The sequence below is a fragment of the Nerophis lumbriciformis genome, linkage group LG06, assembly GCF_033978685.3.
Source record: "Nerophis lumbriciformis linkage group LG06, RoL_Nlum_v2.1, whole genome shotgun sequence".
In the NCBI taxonomy this organism is placed as follows: Eukaryota; Metazoa; Chordata; class Actinopteri; order Syngnathiformes; family Syngnathidae; genus Nerophis; species Nerophis lumbriciformis.
Window position 1 is genome coordinate 27,715,542 of NC_084553.2, and position 19,946 is coordinate 27,735,487.

At 39.2% G+C, this 19,946-nt stretch overlaps 1 protein-coding gene across 2 annotated transcripts; it reads left to right on the top strand.

The window, feature by feature from the left end:
* Positions 1 to 3,089: 3,089 nt before the first annotated feature.
* Positions 3,090 to 17,466, top strand: kars1 (lysyl-tRNA synthetase 1). 2 transcript variants are annotated; one of them, XM_061964023.1, is made up of 15 exons: positions 3,105 to 3,196; positions 6,413 to 6,580; positions 6,805 to 6,949; positions 7,027 to 7,192; positions 7,286 to 7,379; positions 11,165 to 11,351; positions 11,691 to 11,816; positions 11,892 to 12,011; positions 12,149 to 12,311; positions 13,392 to 13,565; positions 13,646 to 13,731; positions 13,805 to 13,890; positions 13,970 to 14,096; positions 16,516 to 16,659; positions 16,834 to 17,466. In XM_061964023.1, exons 2-15 carry the CDS (start codon positions 6,441 to 6,443, stop codon positions 16,906 to 16,908), a joined length of 1,833 nt encoding a protein of 610 aa, XP_061820007.1. In that variant the 5' UTR covers positions 3,105 to 3,196; positions 6,413 to 6,440; the 3' UTR covers positions 16,909 to 17,466. The 2 variants fall into 2 exon arrangements, with proteins under 2 accessions (XP_061820008.1, XP_061820007.1); XM_061964024.1 differs by lacking the exon at positions 6,413 to 6,580 and having other exon boundaries at positions 3,090 to 3,196.
* The last annotated feature ends 2,480 nt before the right edge of the window (positions 17,467 to 19,946 follow it).

Genomic DNA, 19,946 nt, shown 5'->3' on the forward strand with positions numbered 1-19,946 from the left:
ACTCCCGAAATTCAGCGCTTCTCCCGAAAACCTCCCGGGACAAAATTTCTCCCGAAGATTTCCCGAAATTCAGGCGGAGCTGGAGGCCACGCCCCCTCCAGCTCCATGCGGACCTGAGTCCGCTTTCCCACATTATAAACAGCGTGTCTGCCCAATCACGTTATGAATGTAGAATGATCGAGGGCGAGTTCTTGGTTTCTTATGTGGGTTTATTGTTAGGCAGTTTCATTAACGTCCTCCCAGCGCGGCAACAACACACAACAACAGCAGTCACGTTTTCGTCTACAGTAAAGCAGTTCGTCTGCCATAAACAGCAATGTTGTGACACTCTTAAACAGGACAATACTGCCATCTAGTGCATTTGATGAAAGCACTTTTGTGCGTGCCACACAGCAATGCATCATCAGAGAGGAAGTTCAGCATGGTTAGAAAATAGTGACAGAGAATAGAACAAGGATGGACAATTCAACCCTTAACTCAACAATGAGTAGATGAGTGTTATGTGTGTGTATATGTGTAAATAAATTAACACTAAAATTCAAGTATTATATATATATATATATACAGTGTTGGGTTAGTTACTGAAAACCAGTAACTAGTTACAGTTACTAGTTACTTTATTTCAAAAGTAACTCAGTTACTAACTCAGTTACTTACACCAAAAAGTAATGCGTTACTGTGAAAAGTAACTATTTAGTTACTTCTTTTTTTCTTCTTTTTTTTTTAAAGCTCCCATTAATGCCCTTTTTGCCTTCATTTCAGTACTGTTATTGCACTGGAGAATAATACAATCTGTTGATCAATTTGACATGCATTTTTATTTTCCTTTTAACATAATTAATGAAAAACAGTGCAACATAAAAAGGCATTCCTCCTTTCTTTAAACTTGGACCAATGACCATTAATAAAAAACAAGTTTAAGTGCAACATAAGAAGAAACATCATCTTCCTTGAAACATAGGTAGTGAAATAAAGCCTGACATCTGGTGTGATGCTGCTGTCTTCCACACTTGGAGCCATGGATTGTAGAATCCTTGTTTTCAGTGGCAGGATCATTGACACAGATGGTGAAGTTTCAGTGCTCAGTAGAGATGTAACACTTTTGAGGGGTTTAAGCACCTAGAGGACCTCATCTGCCACTCTCACATCATCATCAGACAGGGTGACATTTGTCTTCAGGGTGTTGTGGGTCAATGCAGAGTATATAGCTGCCTGCTGCTCCAACATATCATAAGTGGAGTTCCACCTCGTTGGGACATCATGTATGAGCAGGCAGCTTTAGCATTTCTTGCTTTGTCTTAAGCACATGAGCAGCTGTTGTGCTTGGGTGGAAGTAAGAAACCTTCCTGATCCTCCCAAAGAGGCGCTCCATCCTATTGACTGAGATTCCCTTCTGTGATGCCAAATTCACTACATGTGCAAAGCACCTATCTGTGGTCCCAGTCCTGCCTCATTCTCTGTAATTATTTGATTTTTGGCATTATCACGTGTGACTGGGATATCTTTATCTTCCATTCCTCCACTGCTTGTGTCAGTACCTGCGCAAGGTGACTCTCGTAGAGGGGGCGTGTCTTCTCATCTCCCAGTCTGCTGTGATGAAGTGAGCGCTTATAGTTCCGCTGGACGTCCACCCGTCTGTCATGAGCGCAACAGCTGATGCTCGGGATAGTTCATCCACAACTTTTTTCTTCTCCTGCTCATAAAGATCTGGCACAATCTTATTGCTGAAGTGGGTGCGCGACGGGATGTCGTAACGTGGTTCAAGCACGTTCAGCATGTGTTTAAAACCCTCGTTTTGCACAACCGAGTCTGCACTTATAAACACACCGATTCAATGGCGGGGGCGTTCAAGCTCCTCCGTTACTCCGCTCGCCATGACCACGCTGTGTGTGGACTGAACGTGCCAACAACTTTTTTTTTTTGTTTCATATATCAAACCGCGGTTCAACACCCCCCCCCCCCCCCCACCCCCCCCCCCACACACACACACACACACACACACATAGACCGCGCCTCTTTTCTTCTCTCCGGCTTGTGACAGAGGAAGATTCAGAAGAAAGACACCGCAGCGCTTCTGTTTATAACCGATACTACATCAAAAGTAACGTAAAATAACGCAGTAACGCATCATGTAGTAACGGTAACTAAATTACTGAATAAAAGAAAATAACGCGTTAGATTACTAGTTACCGCCGAAACTAACGGCGTTACAGTAACGCGTTACTTTGTAACGCGTTAGTCCCAACACTGTATATATATATATATATATATATATATATATATATATATATATATATATATAAATAAAAGAAATATATATAGCTAGAATTCACTGAAAGTCAAGTATTTCCTATATATATATATATATATATAGGAAATACTTGACTTGACTGTAAATATACTCCTCCCCTCTTAACCACGCCCCCAACCACGCCCCCTCCCGAAATCGGAGGTCTCAAGGTTGGCAAGTATGATATATATATATATATATATATATATATATATATATATATATATATATATATATATATATATATATATATATATATATATGTGTGTGTGTGTGTGTGTGTGTGTGTGTGTGTGTGTGTGTGTGTGTGTGTGTGTGTGTGTGTGTGTGTGTGTGTGTGTGTAGGAGCTGGTTCCAGATAGGCCAGATAGTTTGCGAACGACACAATACCGAGCAGCAGCGTTGCCAAACGTATGATATTGTCACCCTCTGTACGAGTCCATCCAATAAAACCAAATGCCGTTTGCCGCCCTAAATAATGAAAATGAACTTACATTCATTATGATGTGAAAAGATTGTTAAATAATTCAAAAATAATTAATTCCATGCGATTTAGCGAATCTAAAGAGGATGATTTCAGCACAGCGCCTAACCAGATGGGGGCACGGTTTTGCCCGTTACAGCTTTTACTCAACGATGCTGTGAGTTTATTTCACGGTAAAAGTGTTTTATACGCTAAACGTGGTGTGTAGTGGTTTCGAATGTTTTACTTTTAGGAAATGGTCGTGAGCAATTAGATGTGTACATTCATTTGTTTTCAAATACAATGACTTTGAGTTTCTTGTACGATATTTTGACATTTCCCATCTGGCAACTCTACTGAGCAGGCGCAAAGCTTTCCGAGTGCAGCACCAACACCATCATGGCTGACGTAACAGCGGTGGACGGCGATAAACTCAGCAAAAAGTGAGTTATACACCTCTTCCATTTACGTCGAATATTTGTTAAGCTCAGTCCGTTTATTTTTAGTCATAAGTGATTAGATATAGACGCAACGTAACGATAGCAGACAATATCACCATAGGGAAGCACGCTCCAAGCCGACATTTCCCCCAAGCCCGTCTCCAAGTGTCTTTGGGAAATGTAGTTCTTATTGTCACGAGCGCCCCGGAGTTATAGTTCATATCCGGAAATATTAGAACTACAAGCCCCATAAGTTGCAAAAAGAAAGGTCGCCCACACGCCGACTGGGTAAAACTGTGACATGGCTAAGTTAAAAAAATAGCAATTGAGTGTGCAGTAGTAAGACGCCGAATAAATAGCAGTTAAATAGTGGTTTAAAAGACCAACAAGTATGACAAACTATGATGCAGGAGTTTTACTGTTGTTCTTTCTGACCTTATTCTTGTATGCTAACCTTGGTTCCTGCACGTGCTTGCAATGTAATAACAAATGTTTATTAAACATGTATGTACATTTTAACGTTACAGCCTTCTTTGTTTGTGCTTACTAAATGCGGCCTGTCTTGAACTCTCAGATGTGTGGCACATCGTTGTTGTATGTGAAGAGACTTTTGCTGTTAGGAGTGTGTGCCACATGGGATTGATGGCTCTTTGATGGTAGCCTGATCTTGACCAGCTGTTCATTTTGAAAGAGCTTTTCAAAAGCATTATATTTACTTTTAAAAGTCAACTGGGTGTAACTTTTTTTTTATTATCAAAGAAACAATTGCTGCCAGCAGTTATACATAACATTTGAATCAAATTAATTCAGATTTACACATTCCACAAAAATATACTGAGGCACAATAAAAAAAAACATCCATCCATTCATTTTCTACCGCTCCAGCACCACCCGGCGTCGCGGGGGGTGCTGGAGCCTATCTCAGCTGCATTCGGGCGGAAGGCGGGGTACACCCTGGACAAGTCGCCTATCTCATCACAGGGCCAACACAGATAGATAGACAGACAACATTCACACTCACATTCACACACTAGGGCCAATTTAGTATTGCCAATCAACCTATCCCCAGGTGCATGTCTTTGGAGGTGGGAGGAAGCCCACGCAGTCACGGGGAGAACATGCAAACTCCACACAGAAAGATCCCGAGCCCGGGATTGAACTCAGGACCTTCGTATTGTGAGGCACATGCACTGACCCCTGTTCCACGGTGTAAAAAAAAAACAACCAAAAAACATGCAGGCTACAAATGGTTTCCATGCAAAACAACTATGATTTTCTACATAAAAAAACATGGAAAAATATAAATATGACAAGAATAGAAATTCATACAAAAATGTGAATGCAAGATTGTACCACCCCACCCTATCCTATCTGGTGTGTTTATTCTTGAACTAGGTACTCTACAAACAGGAGCTCAGCTTCAGAACTCCCTTCCTGATACAACTGTAAATGTGGCCTTTAAATAGGCCCTTTTCCACCATCCTTGTCTCCTTATAGCTATTCGTGGCTATATGAATAAAATTACATGTTCAGTATTTATTTAAAAAGGGCCCTATTATGCAAAACCAACTTTTCTTACCTATTGGTACCCGCTGTTGTGTATTTGGGATCTGCACAAGTCCCACAAAATTTGAAATCAAACCGTGGAGGCATTGCAGAGATATTTAAAAAATATTCTTACCTTCCTTCCTACTCCCTCCGCCAAATGAGCCGTTTGGAATTTGCACAACTTGTCACGTCACTGGTTGGGAAAAACGTCACCGGATTATCTATATGTAGTATAAATGTGCCCAAAGTGCCTTGTGCGCATTCACCATTGTCTTGACTGCTGTAGTCAATAAGCTACTTCTTTTTCGCAATCCTCTATTTGTGGGACAGACTGGGTTGTGCATGGACATGCATCCTCCGCTGTTGCCATTTCTAATACAAAGTAGCATATAGTTCGAACTTATATCTGTCAATAGACTCGATATGGAGGCGCTAAATACTACAACAAAGATGGCATGGAAAGGACGCAGTCAAAGTAAAGGCACGTAAATTAGACCCACCCACAAAATGCCGCATTCTGAAAAAACGCCAGAAAGCAGCTTGAAAACGGTCTGTAAAACATAATCTATGCCAAACTTTCACCTAAGAACCACCATTACATGTAATGTAGACAACAATAGTGTTTTAAATGTAGGAAACAATCATAATATGACTTTTTAAGTTACATTTTTACAAAAATGAGAGTCCATTTAATTTTTTTGTTTATTTATTTAGGATAACAAAGTTTTTCACAGTCCAATTACAGTACAATGGTTAACAATTCTACAGTAATGAGAAATACCAGTTTATATAATTGTAAATGGTTATTTGCATTATTGGTATTACGGTATATGGTATGATTACATTACATTATAAACATTGTATCGTTTTTATTGGTTATTTCTTCAGTTTAAGAGCATGATGAGGACTATAGCTCTCAGTCCGTCTGCATGAAAGGAAATATTGTATAAATTCGTATAACATTTATACTCACTGGTTTAAATGTAACTTAGATATTGGGTTTCACTATGTAAAGTGCTCTGAGTCACTAGAGAAAAGCGCTATATAAATATAATTTACTTCACACTTCACTTCATTATTTTCGCAATTTTATGCATTCATACATGTCAAATATAAAAATCGCAAATCCAATCGCAATTTTGGAGAGAAAAATTGCAACTAGTTTTTTTCTCAATCGTTCACACAAGTCTTTTTTATCTTCCATTTTATATCTAACTGCCCAAAATATTTTCATTGCATTTCAGCGATTTAATGGCAGTTTTAACTCATTTACGCTCATCAAAGCTCTGAGAATTATATTCCTTCCTTTCTGTTGCCATCTGGCTGTTGATGGGGACAATTAGCCCAAAACAAGATTTTCTTGTTTTTTATTGTAACAACATTGCAACCATAAACACAATGCATTTTTATAAATACATTTTAAAAAACTCCCTGGCGAAATTTCAGACTGCCAATTTTCAAACTAACAATCAAAGCACATAAAGAACACATCTAATGCCCATGTTGGGCTCCGGTGTTGGACAGGGCTTTAAAGAGCTGTTTAAAAGATGCGATGGCTGGTTTGTGAACGTCTGGTTCCTTGCATGTGTCCTGTAGGTTTAGGACAAGCAGCTATTGCTCTGTTCGCTTTACGCCTTCTATGCTATTTCTATCTATATTTATTTCCCACAGATTACCCTGCTGACTGTGGTGGCTCAGCATGCTGTGCCTTGTCAGGGCAGCCAGGCAGCAACTGTGCCAAGCCCTTGGAGTCAGGGGACAGTGGTTTAAACATGCACTTCCATGCACAGCTGCAGTCCCAATCCCAATTTACGGGACTCGTTGGAGAGGTGACAAAAGGTTGGTGGCTTTTCCTTTGGAGAGAAAAAAACAACCAACCTTTTGTCACCAGCAAAATGTGGGTTCCTTTCTTTGGAGTGGTCATTTTCATTTTGTGTTATAAACACTTGAAGCGTATCTTAGAATTGATAAATGGCAAGTAGGGCTGTCCCAAAGTAACATTACGTATGTTTCTTTATTCAGAGTCAATGCCACCTTTTAACCACTGACACTTGTCTTTTCAGTGAGCTGAAGAGGAGATTGAAAGCGGAGAAGAAAGCTATTGAGAAAGAAGCGAAAGTCAAAGAGCACATTGAGCAAAAGAAGGAATCCAATAATTGTGGACCATTGGACACGGCTGCTTTGGACGAGGAGACGCTCGACCCGAACGTAAGGTTCTTGTGTTAACGTGGTACTTGATTGTTCATGTGTTGAATGCTGTTTACACTGGTTTCATTTGATTGTAGCAATACTTCAAGATCCGCTCCCAGGCCATTCAGGAGCTCAAGGGCACATCTCAGGACCCATATCCTCACAAGTATCATGTTGACTTGTCACTAACAGAGTTCGTTGAGCGGTACAACCATCTACAGCCAGGAGAGCACATAACAGATGTTGTTCTCAATCTGTCAGGTATTGTACTTTCTTAAATAGTTTTGAAATGATTGTATGAAGCGTATAGATTGAGTGAATAAGTGGTGGTTTTGTCTGTCTTGTGACTGGAAGGTCGCGTCCATGCCAAGAGGGCGTCTGGTGCCAAGCTGTTGTTCTATGACCTACGAGGCGAGGGCACCAAATTGCAAGTTATGGCAAACTCAAGGTACTAAAAAAATTATAAAATGTATATTTGTTAGGGCTGTCAAAACTAACACATTAATGTGGATTTATCCATTATTATTATTAATTTGTCCACCAAACAGGCTGTTGATCCGATAGTGACTTGCTGCAGAAGCAAACAAGTCAATATGGAAGATGCTAAAGAGCACTTTGGTCCTTTCCATGCAAAATTTAGGTACAAAAACATGACAAAATAATCGACAGGCACAAGGTATTACGCACACTCCACAGGAAGGAGTTTACTTTTCACCCAAGCAGTCCCATCTTAAATATAATAACAGAAAGAGTAACATAACAGATTTATATTAATATTTATACATGTTTTAGTTAAAGGGGCTGTTTGCAACGTTTACACATATGCCCATGGGGTGCCAACTTTCCAATGTATTTTACTCAGTATTTCGGCTTCTCGTACGTGATGATGTAATTGCGTACGCACGTAACACATGCACGCGCATTAGCTTTAGGTGTTGTTACCTAATATTAGTCATTTGGATAGCTAGCGTTAGCTGTCAATGAATGTATCAACTATCATAACAACAACATGACTGCAAATTATCCGTTGCTTCTCTTGGACTGCTTTTGTATGTGAGCACACGGTCCCTGCGCTGAAGTGTTGACGAGACACGTAAACGTCAATCATTTTATTCGGGCCGGTAAACATTTTTATGGCATAAACTCTGTAATTGTGAAAAATATAGACAATTGTCAAACAAATGTGTGTAACATAAGCTAGCCGGTGGTGTTCTTTTATATATTTTTGCTTTGAAAAATGTTACTGTGGAATTTGCAACAGCACCTTTAAACAGACTGTACAATAAAAAATGTTGTCAACATTAACTTGTTAATTAAAGGTGTTAAATAGGCCGTTTTACGATTTTTAATCTACATTTAAATAAATGATAAATGGGTTGTACTTATATAGCGCTTTTCTACCTTCAAGGTACTCAAAGCGCTTTGACACTACTTCCACATTTACCCATTCACACACACATTCACACACTGATGGAGGGAGCTGCCATGCAAGGCGCTAACCAGCACCCATCAGGAGCAAGGGTGAAGTGTCTTGCTCAGGACACAACGGACATGACGAGGTTGGTACTAGGTGGGGATTGAACCAGGGACCCTCGGGTTGCGCACGGCCACTCTCCCACTGCGCCACGCCGTCCCACACTTCTTTGTGGTCTACGTAACATGTAATGCTAGTGCTTTGGTCCAAAAGTGGCATCTTTTTTTATTTACAGACCATCTTTAAGACCCTTTTTACTGGCTCTTGAAAACGAGACGTTTTGTGGGCTGTGTTCTTTTTTTGCTAAAGACCTCCTCCACGCCTCGGCCCCTTCAACTGGCTGCGAAAGCATGTCCACCTCTTCAGCCATGTCTGTAGTTTTAGTGGTATGTTTCCATACCGATAAATATCATACGTTTGAATTGTAGGCTACTTTTTATTATAAATGGCAGCAGTGGAGGATTTCAACATCCACCGTATATAATGAGTAATATCTTGCCCACTGCGTGAGGACAAGCGAAGGACAAACTTAAGAAATGAAGCGAACGGTTAGTTTATTAGCTTTGTCTTTCAAATGCCTTTCAGTGCTATAAAGCTATAAGTATACAAACTATGTGTTAGTATAATGTATTTCTCCTGATTTCAAATGACTATGTAAATCCATGCCATAATATGCCGTTAAAACTAGCCTGTTTTTTTATCTCATCTACATGTAGTCCTTTTAAGCTAATGCTACACCTTTTAGGTATCATTACGTTTGTCAATCGAGTTATTTATTAATAGTTATATAGCACAGTACAGACTAAAATAATGTAAATGTAACACAAACACTAACAAACAATGTATGCTAAACCCTAACTCTGTAACTACATGTGCCTGTGTCTTATTGCTAATATCAATGGTCAGGAGGATGCTGGATGCTAACGTATCATTACAAATAGTCATGCAGTAAATCTACTGTCATTGGACTTACCAAGCCTTTTGTATCCACCGTTGCCATAAATTGTAGAAACTGTCAACAAGAACTTTAAATGTAGTTTTGAGTAAATCCATCTGTATATTTTACATCGGACCTTTACACGGGTCTCTCGGCCAAGCTCTTCATGTCCTGATGGGATGGGTTTTGCATAATATGACCCCTTTAAATAAACACAGTAAGTACATATATAATCCTTTCTTTAGTGACTCTCATTGCTCATGCAAAATTAAACACGGGTATTACCGTACAGGTAAAAATATGAATCAATATTTAATTATGATTTTTTTTTTTTTTTTTTTAGATAATCAATCAAAGTTTACTTATATAGCCCTAAATCACGAGTGTCTCATAGAGCTGCACAAGCCACAACGACAGATAAATATTATTTATGTATTTAATATTTGTTTACTGACTATGGTATATTAGTTATTTATTATTTATTCACTGTTCAGTTACAGAGAACAAGGAAATGGGATAAAATTGCTATGGTATGAAAAGGGTTAGGATTAAATAAGCTCAGCTTCGTCCCACTCCTTTTCGGATGTGCTGTAATGAAACAACTGGAAATATGTGATGCATTACATTGTATCGTATGCATGTTCGAAATAAACTGAAACTGAACTGAAAACTGAATTAACCAAATGAATCCACAGCAACCCTGTGACTAATCTGATTAGAAATTGTAATCATTTGACAGCTTGTATGTTTGTCCATCTAGGCTTTGCACCTCAATTTATTATCTTTATTGAATATTTACAGGATTACCCCTAAAGTAATTGATCATGGTGGAGCTCCACGGCAAAATATTAACCACCACACCTTAAAAATGTTTTTTTTTTTACGTGAAAACAAAATAAGTAATAAAATGTATTGTAGCGTACAGAAGAAGACACACAAAGTCAGACACTTTTTTTTTTTTTAGCTTTTATTGCCAATCTTATGCTAACAGGCCCAATTCTAACAAGTATTTCCACCGTGCACACACATCCGCCTCTGTTTTTCACTCCTAGACACAACAAGAAACAAGACTTCCTCATTTTCCGCCAAGACGTAAGATATTCGCACAGGGTTGTCTGGAGCAGAGGAAGCATGTCCGCGCTGTGGACATATTTGAATGTTTCCGAGATATACTCATGGACAGCAATCTACAAAATCTAAGATGACAGTGGCGACTTTTAAGAAAAGGAATGCTCACAGCAGCACGAAGAAAGTAGGACGTCAGGCTCGCTGCAGCTCGCTTTTTGTCACTTACATAGAGCGACAGAGGCTAAGAGTCTCTAAACACGAGTACAGTCTCCAATTACACCAGGAAAAGATGCTGCATTTGTTGCTGGTCGTTTTTAATAAAGAAAAAGTGACTAAAAGAATGAGATGAATCTTTAGAAAAAAATTCCCAACAAAGTACATTGTACAACAAGCAGCAACAATTGAAAACTATATCAAAATTATATTATGTAAGAAAAAATATGTTAATACTATAATTAATAACCGATTTGTTCTAAATGTATGTATACTTTTTTTTGCCTTTTTTAAAGAAAATATATGCATCATAGGAAATAATGACATCATATTGACCACACCCTTAGCGACGCCCCAATCGCCACAGGTATCTTGGCAATCTAGGGAAAACCCTGATTTAACATTTTTATAGTTAATTTTAATAACCACGGCTGCATATAGCGATTAAACGAAACCACTCATCAAACGGATGCTAAAACTTTCTGAAGCAAGGACAGTAATAATTTAACTTAAAATGTATTATTTTTTAATCTTTTGTCAGGAACTACAAGTCGGAGGAAGACTTTGTGGACATCAACAACAAGCTCAGGCGTGGCGACATCATTGGTGTCCGTGGAAACCCAGGGAAGACAAAAAAAGGGGAGTTGTCCATCATTCCCATCGAAATGACTCTGCTGTCACCTTGCCTACACATGCTGCCTCACCTCCATTTTGGGCTCAAAGACAAGGTACAGCCCACAATCGTCCCACTGAGATATTAAGATACACCCTGTTTTCGTATCACAGGGATTCAAGTTACACTTGCGTAAGAATATTCATGGCAATTGACATCGTAGTATGCGTTTGAAATGGTTACAACATGATTTCATGATTTCCTGTCCTTGACCGCTGTTTGGATTGAACAGAAAAGGTGTAACTCTGCCAGGGTTTTAGTACAAATGGTCGATCTGTCTGTCTAAAAATCTATCTATCGATCAATCTTTAAGTCACCCAACCTTAAAGTCTAACAGTAATGAACCACACTAAAAAAAAATTGTTTGTGTGCCACTGTCATGTTTATCCGAAAGGAAACCAGATTCCGTCAGCGCTACTTGGATCTCATCCTAAATGACTATGTGAGGCAGAAGTTTGTAACTCGAGCCAAAATCATTACATACTTGCGCAGCTTCCTGGACCAACTAGGATTTTTAGAAGTAAGGGCTGCACAATCTTCTCACAATTATATTAAATATATGAATTATGAATTAACATTTTCCTCTGTGTAATAGATCGAGACACCAATGATGAACATAATTCCTGGTGGAGCAGTGGCCCGTCCATTTGTGACTTACCACAATGAGCTGGATATGAACCTGTACATGAGGATCGCTCCTGAGCTCTACCACAAGGTTTTACATTGAATACGACACCAATATTTTGTCTTGGATGTACATAGCATTCAAAGGACTTTGGACATTGGACATTGTATTGACAGTATTCACTGTACCCCCCCCCCCCCCCCCCCCGCCCCCCCCCAAAAAAAAAGATGCTTGTCGTTGGTGGGATCGATCGAGTGTATGAGATCGGTCGTCAGTTCCGGAATGAAGGCATTGATCTCACTCACAACCCAGAGTTCACCACTTGTGAATTCTACATGGCATATGCAGATTACCACGACTTGATGGATATCACAGAGAAACTTCTGTCTGGTATGTAGGTCTGAATTGTATGCGGATGTTAGCGTCATTAAAAAGCATTTTGTAGTAATACTTTCATTTAGGCCATAAATGGGTGCTAGCCAGGGACTGAAATTATTAAGAGTAAGCTCTAATTTTAGCTTCATAGTTTATTTGCTTGAACCGCAAAGAGGATAGGGAATAATTGGAAACAGGTTATGTTTGGAGAAAGGCTGTACTTTCAATAACATGTTTGAATTAAAAGCTCATTATATATTAACTTGTGGTTTAATGTTTTCTAAGTGCATGAGAAATTACAAAAGAAAATGGCGCACTCTTTTATCACATGGCAATTTATCATCCATCATTTTGCACAATGCAGCAGCAACATAATACATGTTGAAATAGTGATAAGGAGCAAACTGCTGAGTCGGCAATAATAGTGCTGGGTTAATGGTAAACAACTGTATGTCAAGTGTAACATGCAAGGGTTTCCCAGCAATAGGTGAATAGCGAGACCCACATTTAAAATGCATGAAGAGGTACATAAAACTGATAGCTGCTAACCACCAATTATACTTCAAATGCAGCTATTGCCATCTTGTGTAATATAAAGCTATATCCAAAGTTTGCCACAGCTGTTTGTGCCCATGTTTTTGACCTAATGCAAATTACAGACCACAGTGGTTATTTGCTTTCATTGACCATGCAACTGGTAACTACAGGTGAATTAAATAGAGGCGTTAAATTGCAAATAGTTTTCATTAAGGGTATTATATGGCGTACTGTGCTTGTATTCCTATAAAGCCTTGGTTTATGCAGTACATATACTTGTTGAGACAATAGCAAAAAGATCACTTCACTTTTTCATCAGTTATTGCACACTTAAGACAGCAGATACAGTTAGATACAATTTATTTATAAACCTGTGAGGGAAATTTAAGGCACCGGACCAGTATTAACACAACTTATAGACCTGTAATAATGCATTTAAAAAACAAAACAGCTGCGATCTGTGGAAATAAAAACATTTAGATCTAAAACCTAAAAAAGCTGGTACATGTTTAAAAATAAATACAATTATAAAAAATGTGTACTGTGGTTTGCTCCCAGGTATGGTGAAGCATATTACTGGAGGATACAAGGTGACCTATCATCCTGATGGTCCAGAGGGACAAGCCTACGAGATTGACTTCACTCCACCGTTTAGAAGAATGAGCATGACAGGTGACCTGGAGAAAGCAATGGGAGTCAAATTCCCTCCCACTGACAGTTACGACAGTGATGGTAAGGTTGACAGTCATTAATGTTTGACATTGGGCTATGATGGTAATGTCCACATGTCCTCTTTGCCAATTTCTCTTCAGAGACACGTAAATTCTTCGATGACCTGTGTGCCCAGAAGGGAGTTGAATGTTCACCACCCAGAACCACAGCCCGCCTTCTTGACAAGGTGCTTTATTCATTTTGTAGACTGATATCCCCCTTTACATTTCACTTAAAACAATCTGTTTTTGTTCTCTCAGCTTGTGGGAGATTTCCTAGAGGTCACCTGTATCAACCCCACATTCATCTGTGATCACCCCCAAATCATGAGCCCCTTAGCAAAATGGTGAGAAACATTTCAACTCCTCAAGTCTTTTCAATGATCCCTTTGGAAATGCTCTCATTTAAACACCAACTTTTTATAGGCATCGATCACAGAAAGGCCTCACAGAGCGCTTTGAGCTCTTCGTGATGAAGAAGGAAGTCTGCAATGCCTACACTGAGTTAAATGACCCAATCAGACAGAGGGAGCTTTTTGAGCAGCAAGCCAAGGTGTGTGTTAAAGTTGGTGCTATGGTAACATGATTACCTGGCTGTGGTACTGTTTGAGACAATCAATCCTGATCTCAATGCCTTAACTACAGTACATTAAAGGCCTACTGAAATGTGATTTTCTTATTTAAACGGGGATAGCAGGTCCATTCTATGTGTCATACTTGATCATTTGGCGATATTGCCATATTTTTGCTGAAAGGATTTAGTAGAGAACATCGACGATAAAGTTTGCAACTTTTGGTCGCTGATAAAAAAGCCTTGCCTGTACCGGAAGTAGCAGACGAGTAGCGTGACGTCACAGGTTGTGGAGCTCCTCACATCCACTCATTGTGGGTTTCAGTAGGCCTTTAATACAGTGGTACAACAGTTTTTCTTTTTCTTGTGGGGTGGTGTGGCTCGGTTGCTAGAGCCATGCCACCCCACAATGATGATGAATAGGAAACACTAATCAGAAGTGCTAGTAACAGATATTATAGAAGCGGATATCCAGAGCAACCATATTTGAAACATACTCAGGGGTGGTGAGAATGCTCCAACTTTCCGAGTCAGAAATCCAACCTCAATGGGCGTTCCAGTTGAAATTTCGACAGTAACTCGGAAGTTCCAACTTCGCAGTGCAAATGAAACACACCATTAGGGCCTTATTGACTATAGGTTTGTGTTCACTAAAACAGGTGCAAACCTGATACCACACGCAAAGCTGATCTACTAAATGTGTGCAAAGTGGATTGCGTCTTAAGTGAGCAGAATAAGGCGTGCAGTCCACTTTGCGTCTCTGCTTTATAAAAAGCAGAATATATGCTGATCATCAAAAAGGCCACAATTCTAGGAGGAGAAAATGCAAATATATTATACACAACACGCAATGTGATTTATCAACACTCATCACCGTTTTGCGAGCACTATTTTGCGTTTTATTTAGCCCATGGTGGAAGGACAAACGGAGAGTTCCACACACAGCTGAGGGATCAGTGCTCTCATCAGTGCCCTCCATCTTGCGCGCGCACGTGTGTGTGCGTGCGTGCGCACGCGTATGTCAACATTTTGGACAGTAACAAATAAACTATTTTTTACACGCATTGTCTATTCAGCAACATCATTTTATAATTTTATACCTGCTAAAGCAGTGTTCCACAACCACTGGGCCGCGGCCTGTGGATCGATTGGGACAGGGCCGCACAAGAAATGTAAAAAACCAAAAAATAAATCAACATAAAACACAAGATAGACTTACAATTAGTGCACCAACCCAAAAAAACTCCCTCCCCCATTTACACTCATTCGCACAAAAGGGTTGTTTCTTTCTGTTATTAATATTTCTGGTTCCTACATTATATATCAATATAGATCAATACAGTCCGTAAGCACACATGATTGTATTTCTTTATGACCCCCCCCCGCCCCCCCCCAGTCCGTGGGACAAATTTTGAAGCGTTGACCGGTCCGCAGTTACAAAAAGGTTGGGGACCACTGCGCTAAAGGACTTAAGGGGCTGAATTCAATTGATGCATTTTGGTGTCCTTTCGTGTTTTTTTAATGACGTTCCTTTTTTACATAGACTATATATTTAAATATTTGTTGTACGAAAATAACTGCTTTAAGTACCGGAATGCGTTTTTTGGCGTCTTGAGAGGAGTAAAAGGAGGGCACCTTCGGCGGTAAAAAAAAACAAAGGGAGGTTTCAATGTAGATGCACTGCACGACTGCTTCTAAAATGCCCATGTAGATAGTAAATGTCTCCTGCATGTTTGAAAACAGCAAAACGCAACAGGTAGGAGCATGATAACATGAACGTGCAGTAAATGAGAGCGCCTTTGTTGTGATGCCCCGTACAGTACACGCAAAATCCTCATTTAAATAAGGCGGTCTGCACTACTTTTTAATTGCACATGCAGTGTTAGTAAATCACACGCAACACGCCCACTATCAGCAGACGCTATTTTATAGATCACACACGCTGTTCAGAGCAAGGTTTTTGGGTCTTAGTAAATCAGTCCTTCTGTCAACAACGGTGGGATTCTTTGTTTGAGCACTCACTTTCGCAAAATGATATGCAGGCAAACAGAACAAAATTATTGGTGAACACCAAATCACACGAAAAGCAGGGCGTACGAAAATGTACTAATATTAGCGTAACATAGGAGTGCAACACAATGTATCCCACTAGTAACATTAGGAACACAACACTGTAGGTAAATGACAACCTTGGAGTCCATCCAGCATTATGTTTTATCGTCTTCCTATTTACTACACAAATACAGAACAAGTTGTTTTTTCTTTATCTATTTTTCCGTCGACATCATATACAAAACTGCTCACAACCTTGCGTATCAAACTGAAGCAAAAAAATTAAGGATTATAAAAGCTCATTAATGCCTAACAATACATAACATGTCTACAACACAATGATTTTCAGGCCAAGGACGAGGGTGATGATGAGGCCATGTTTATTGATGAGACCTTCTGCACAGCGCTGGAATATGGTCTCCCACCAACAGCCGGCTGGGGAATGGGCATCGATCGTCTCACCATGTTCCTTACCAATTCCAACAACATCAAGGTAACGTCTTCATGAAAGCAGAATGACTTGACTACTGTCACTTCAATGTTTTTTTTAGCTGCAGATAACTCTCCCTGCCCTCTTCAAAAACATGTATTGCCTTCAAAATTAATGAGAATGAGATCATTCGAACCCCCATTAATCCCCTAACTGTTTGTGTGTGTTCTTTCTCAGGAGGTATTGCTCTTCCCAGCCATGAAGCCCGATGACAACAAGACGACAGTTCCTGCCGAGGGCACTTCTGTCTAAGCTCTGACATTCCCCTCCTTGCAGGAGTCTTTTTGGGGAAGGAGATTTTACATCAGGGTGGTCATTGGTGGAATGTTTTTTTTTTTAATCCGTCAAAAACTTGGTTACTCAATTACTGAAGGAGACCATCTTTTCTTGAAAGGCTAATTGTTTAAAATCATGACAAATAATGTTTGCTTTTGTATTTTCTACGAGGTTTGTGATCATATTTGTTCGGGTCCTGGTTGTTAGTCAGCAAGTAGACATTTTCTTCGTCATTGTCATCCAGACACTAAATGGATGCGGTTGATCAGCCACTCGCATTATATGATCACACCCATTGTCAATTATTCTGTCCGTTATTTTTAAACGTCTTCTACAAAATACTAAAAAGTAGTCTGATGTTGAAAAAGATCTTGATTTGATTCACATAAATATAAAACTGACGCACATGCAATGTCAGTCTTCACAGTACTGCCATCCATTATTTGCTTGTATTCAGTCATTAATGGTCTCCAAAAAGACTCTGTCCTCCTGACTATCTAATAAATAAATAAAAACCTATATGAATATGCATTATATAGTTTTTCTTTTGTTAAATTTGTTCCAAATGAATGTGTTAATATGTGACGACACGTACCGCCTAAGCAGTTAATCCATTGTTGTAGAATTTAAGCCTGATCCTTACTAAAAGGTCTCTCTTGACCAAAGTATTTAATATCTGTAATTGAATATGCCTCCTTTACAAATGTTCTGCGGTTGTTTTAATTGTATTATAGGTATGTCTTCTAATTCTATACAATGCCAGTCAAATGTACCATTTATGGTATGAATGTGTTGTGCATGTTAAATCTGGGAATTTACTATTAGAGTTGAGAAGTAACAAATTACATTTGCCGTTATTCCAATTGAGTAGGATTTTGATTTTTTGTACTTTTAAAATCTGTTTTTATTCTTATCTGTTGATTTTATGTTTTCTTTAAAGTATTGTACTTGCTAAATTTAAAAACTTAAGCTGTTACTGCAAAAATAATTTTGGAAACATGAGTGAATGATGAGCAGGACAACCACTTCCAGTCAGGTTTTTAGTCAGCTTTGCAGGATGATTCTTTATATATAAGCAGTGTTGGGACTAACGCGTTACAAAGTAACGCGTTACTGTAACGCCGTTAGTTTCGGCGGTAACTAGTAATCTAACGCGTTATTTTTTATGTTCAGTAACTCAGTTACCGTTACTACATGATGCGTTACTGCGTTATTTTACGTTAATTTTTATGTAGTATCGGCTAGAAACTGAGGATCTGATTGTGTTTTATGGCAGCGAAGCAGAGACGTGCTTCTGATTCTTCCTCTGCGCTCTCTGTGTGTGTGTGTGTGTGTGTGTGTGTGTGTGTGTGTGTGTGTGTGTGTGTGTGTGTGTGTGTGTGTGTGTGTGTGTGTGTGTGTCTGTCTGGATGTGGGGAGGGGAGGGGAGGGGGGTGCGCAATACAACGTAAACTGTTGGCCAACAAAAAGTAACCACAGAACACTATACGACTATACGGTATAGTGTTCTGTGGTTACTTTTTGGTTGGCCAAGCGGACGTGACGACAGGCTGTCCTCACTCAGGTCCGCACGGACCTGGAGGGGGCGTGCCTTAAGTCCGGCTGGAAATCGGGAGAAATTTGGAGAATGGTTGTCCCGGGGAGAGGCACTGAAATTCGGGAGGGTTGGCAAGTATGAGATATTCTCACTTCTTTTCTTTTGTCGAGCACAAAGAAAATAACATTTTAGTTAAATGTAAGTTGTGTCTTGGATCAAAGATCCCGTCTACTGCCCAAAACAACAATTCAAATCTGCCTGGTTAGGCTCTGTGTATGTCACGTGTGCCTTCCTTAGGTGAAGCCAGGTTTACAGCTATGTTGTTGATTGATTGATTGATTGAAACTTTTATTAGTAGATTGCACAGTACAGTACATATTCCGTACAATTGACCACTCAATGGTAACAACCCAATAAGTTTTTCAACTTGTTTAAGTCGGGGTCCACTGATTTATGATACAGATATACGTATACTGTCAAATATATACTAACATCATAATACAGTCATCACACAAGATAATCATCAGGGTATATACATTGAATTATTTACAATCCGGGGTGTGGGAGATGGAGGACAATCAGCATCAACAATTGCATCATCAGAGAAATGGACATTGAAACAGTGTAGGACTGACTTGGTAGGATATGTACAGCAAGTAGTGGACACAGAGAGCGAGATCAGAAAGTATAAGAAAAAATGTCTACATTTGATTATTTACAATCCGAAGAGGTATTATGTGGAAGGGAGAGTGTTAGTTTAGGGTTGTAGTTGCCTGGAGGTGTTCTTTTAGTGCGGTTTTGAAGGAGGATAGAGATGCCCTTTATTTTACACCTGTTGGGAGTGGATTCCATATTGAAGTGGCATAGAAAGAGAATGAGTTAAGACCTTTGTTAGTTCGGAACCTGGGTTTAACGTGGTTAGTGTTAGTGTTATTATGCTGTTTGTTACTTATGTATGTTATGTTGCAGCTATTTAAAATAGTTTTATCAATTTGTTCTGGCCTGAAATAAATTGGCCCTTTGAAACATATCTTTGTCTTTGTGTGTTGTATGTAGACCACATTGCTTAGCAGAGTTCAGGGATGCAAATGCATGTCAAGTTGATCAACAGATTGTATTATTCTCCAGTGCAATAACAGTACTGAAATGAAGGCTAAAAGGGCATTAATGGGAGCTTTAAAAACAAAAAGTAGAAGAAGTAACTAAATAGTTACTTTTCACAGTAACTCATTACTTTTTGGTGTAAGTAACTGAGTTAGTAACTGAGTTACTTTTGAAATAAAGTAACTAGTAACTGTAACTAGTTACTGGTTTTCAGTAACTAACCCAACACTGTATATAAGACCTTCTTTAAAAAGGTAACTAGTAACTCACTTTGAGAACATTTTAAATCTGTTACTTGTTTTTCCTTGAAGCACATTATTAGACCTGTCCCAATTGTCCATGAGTCTAATTTCAGCAGAGTAACTATAAGTAC

Excerpts from the sequence above, each read along its gene's own strand:
- kars1 (XM_061964023.1), top strand. The coding sequence starts at position 6,441 with ATGCTGTGCCTTGTCAGGGCAGCCAGGCAGCAACTGTGCCAAGCCCTT. Across the intron at positions 12,012-12,148 it reads CTCCTGAGCTCTACCACAAG|ATGCTTGTCGTTGGTGGGAT; the intron begins GTTTTACATTGA and ends CCAAAAAAAAAG. Across the intron at positions 13,891-13,969 it reads ATGAGCCCCTTAGCAAAATG|GCATCGATCACAGAAAGGCC; the intron begins GTGAGAAACATT and ends AACTTTTTATAG.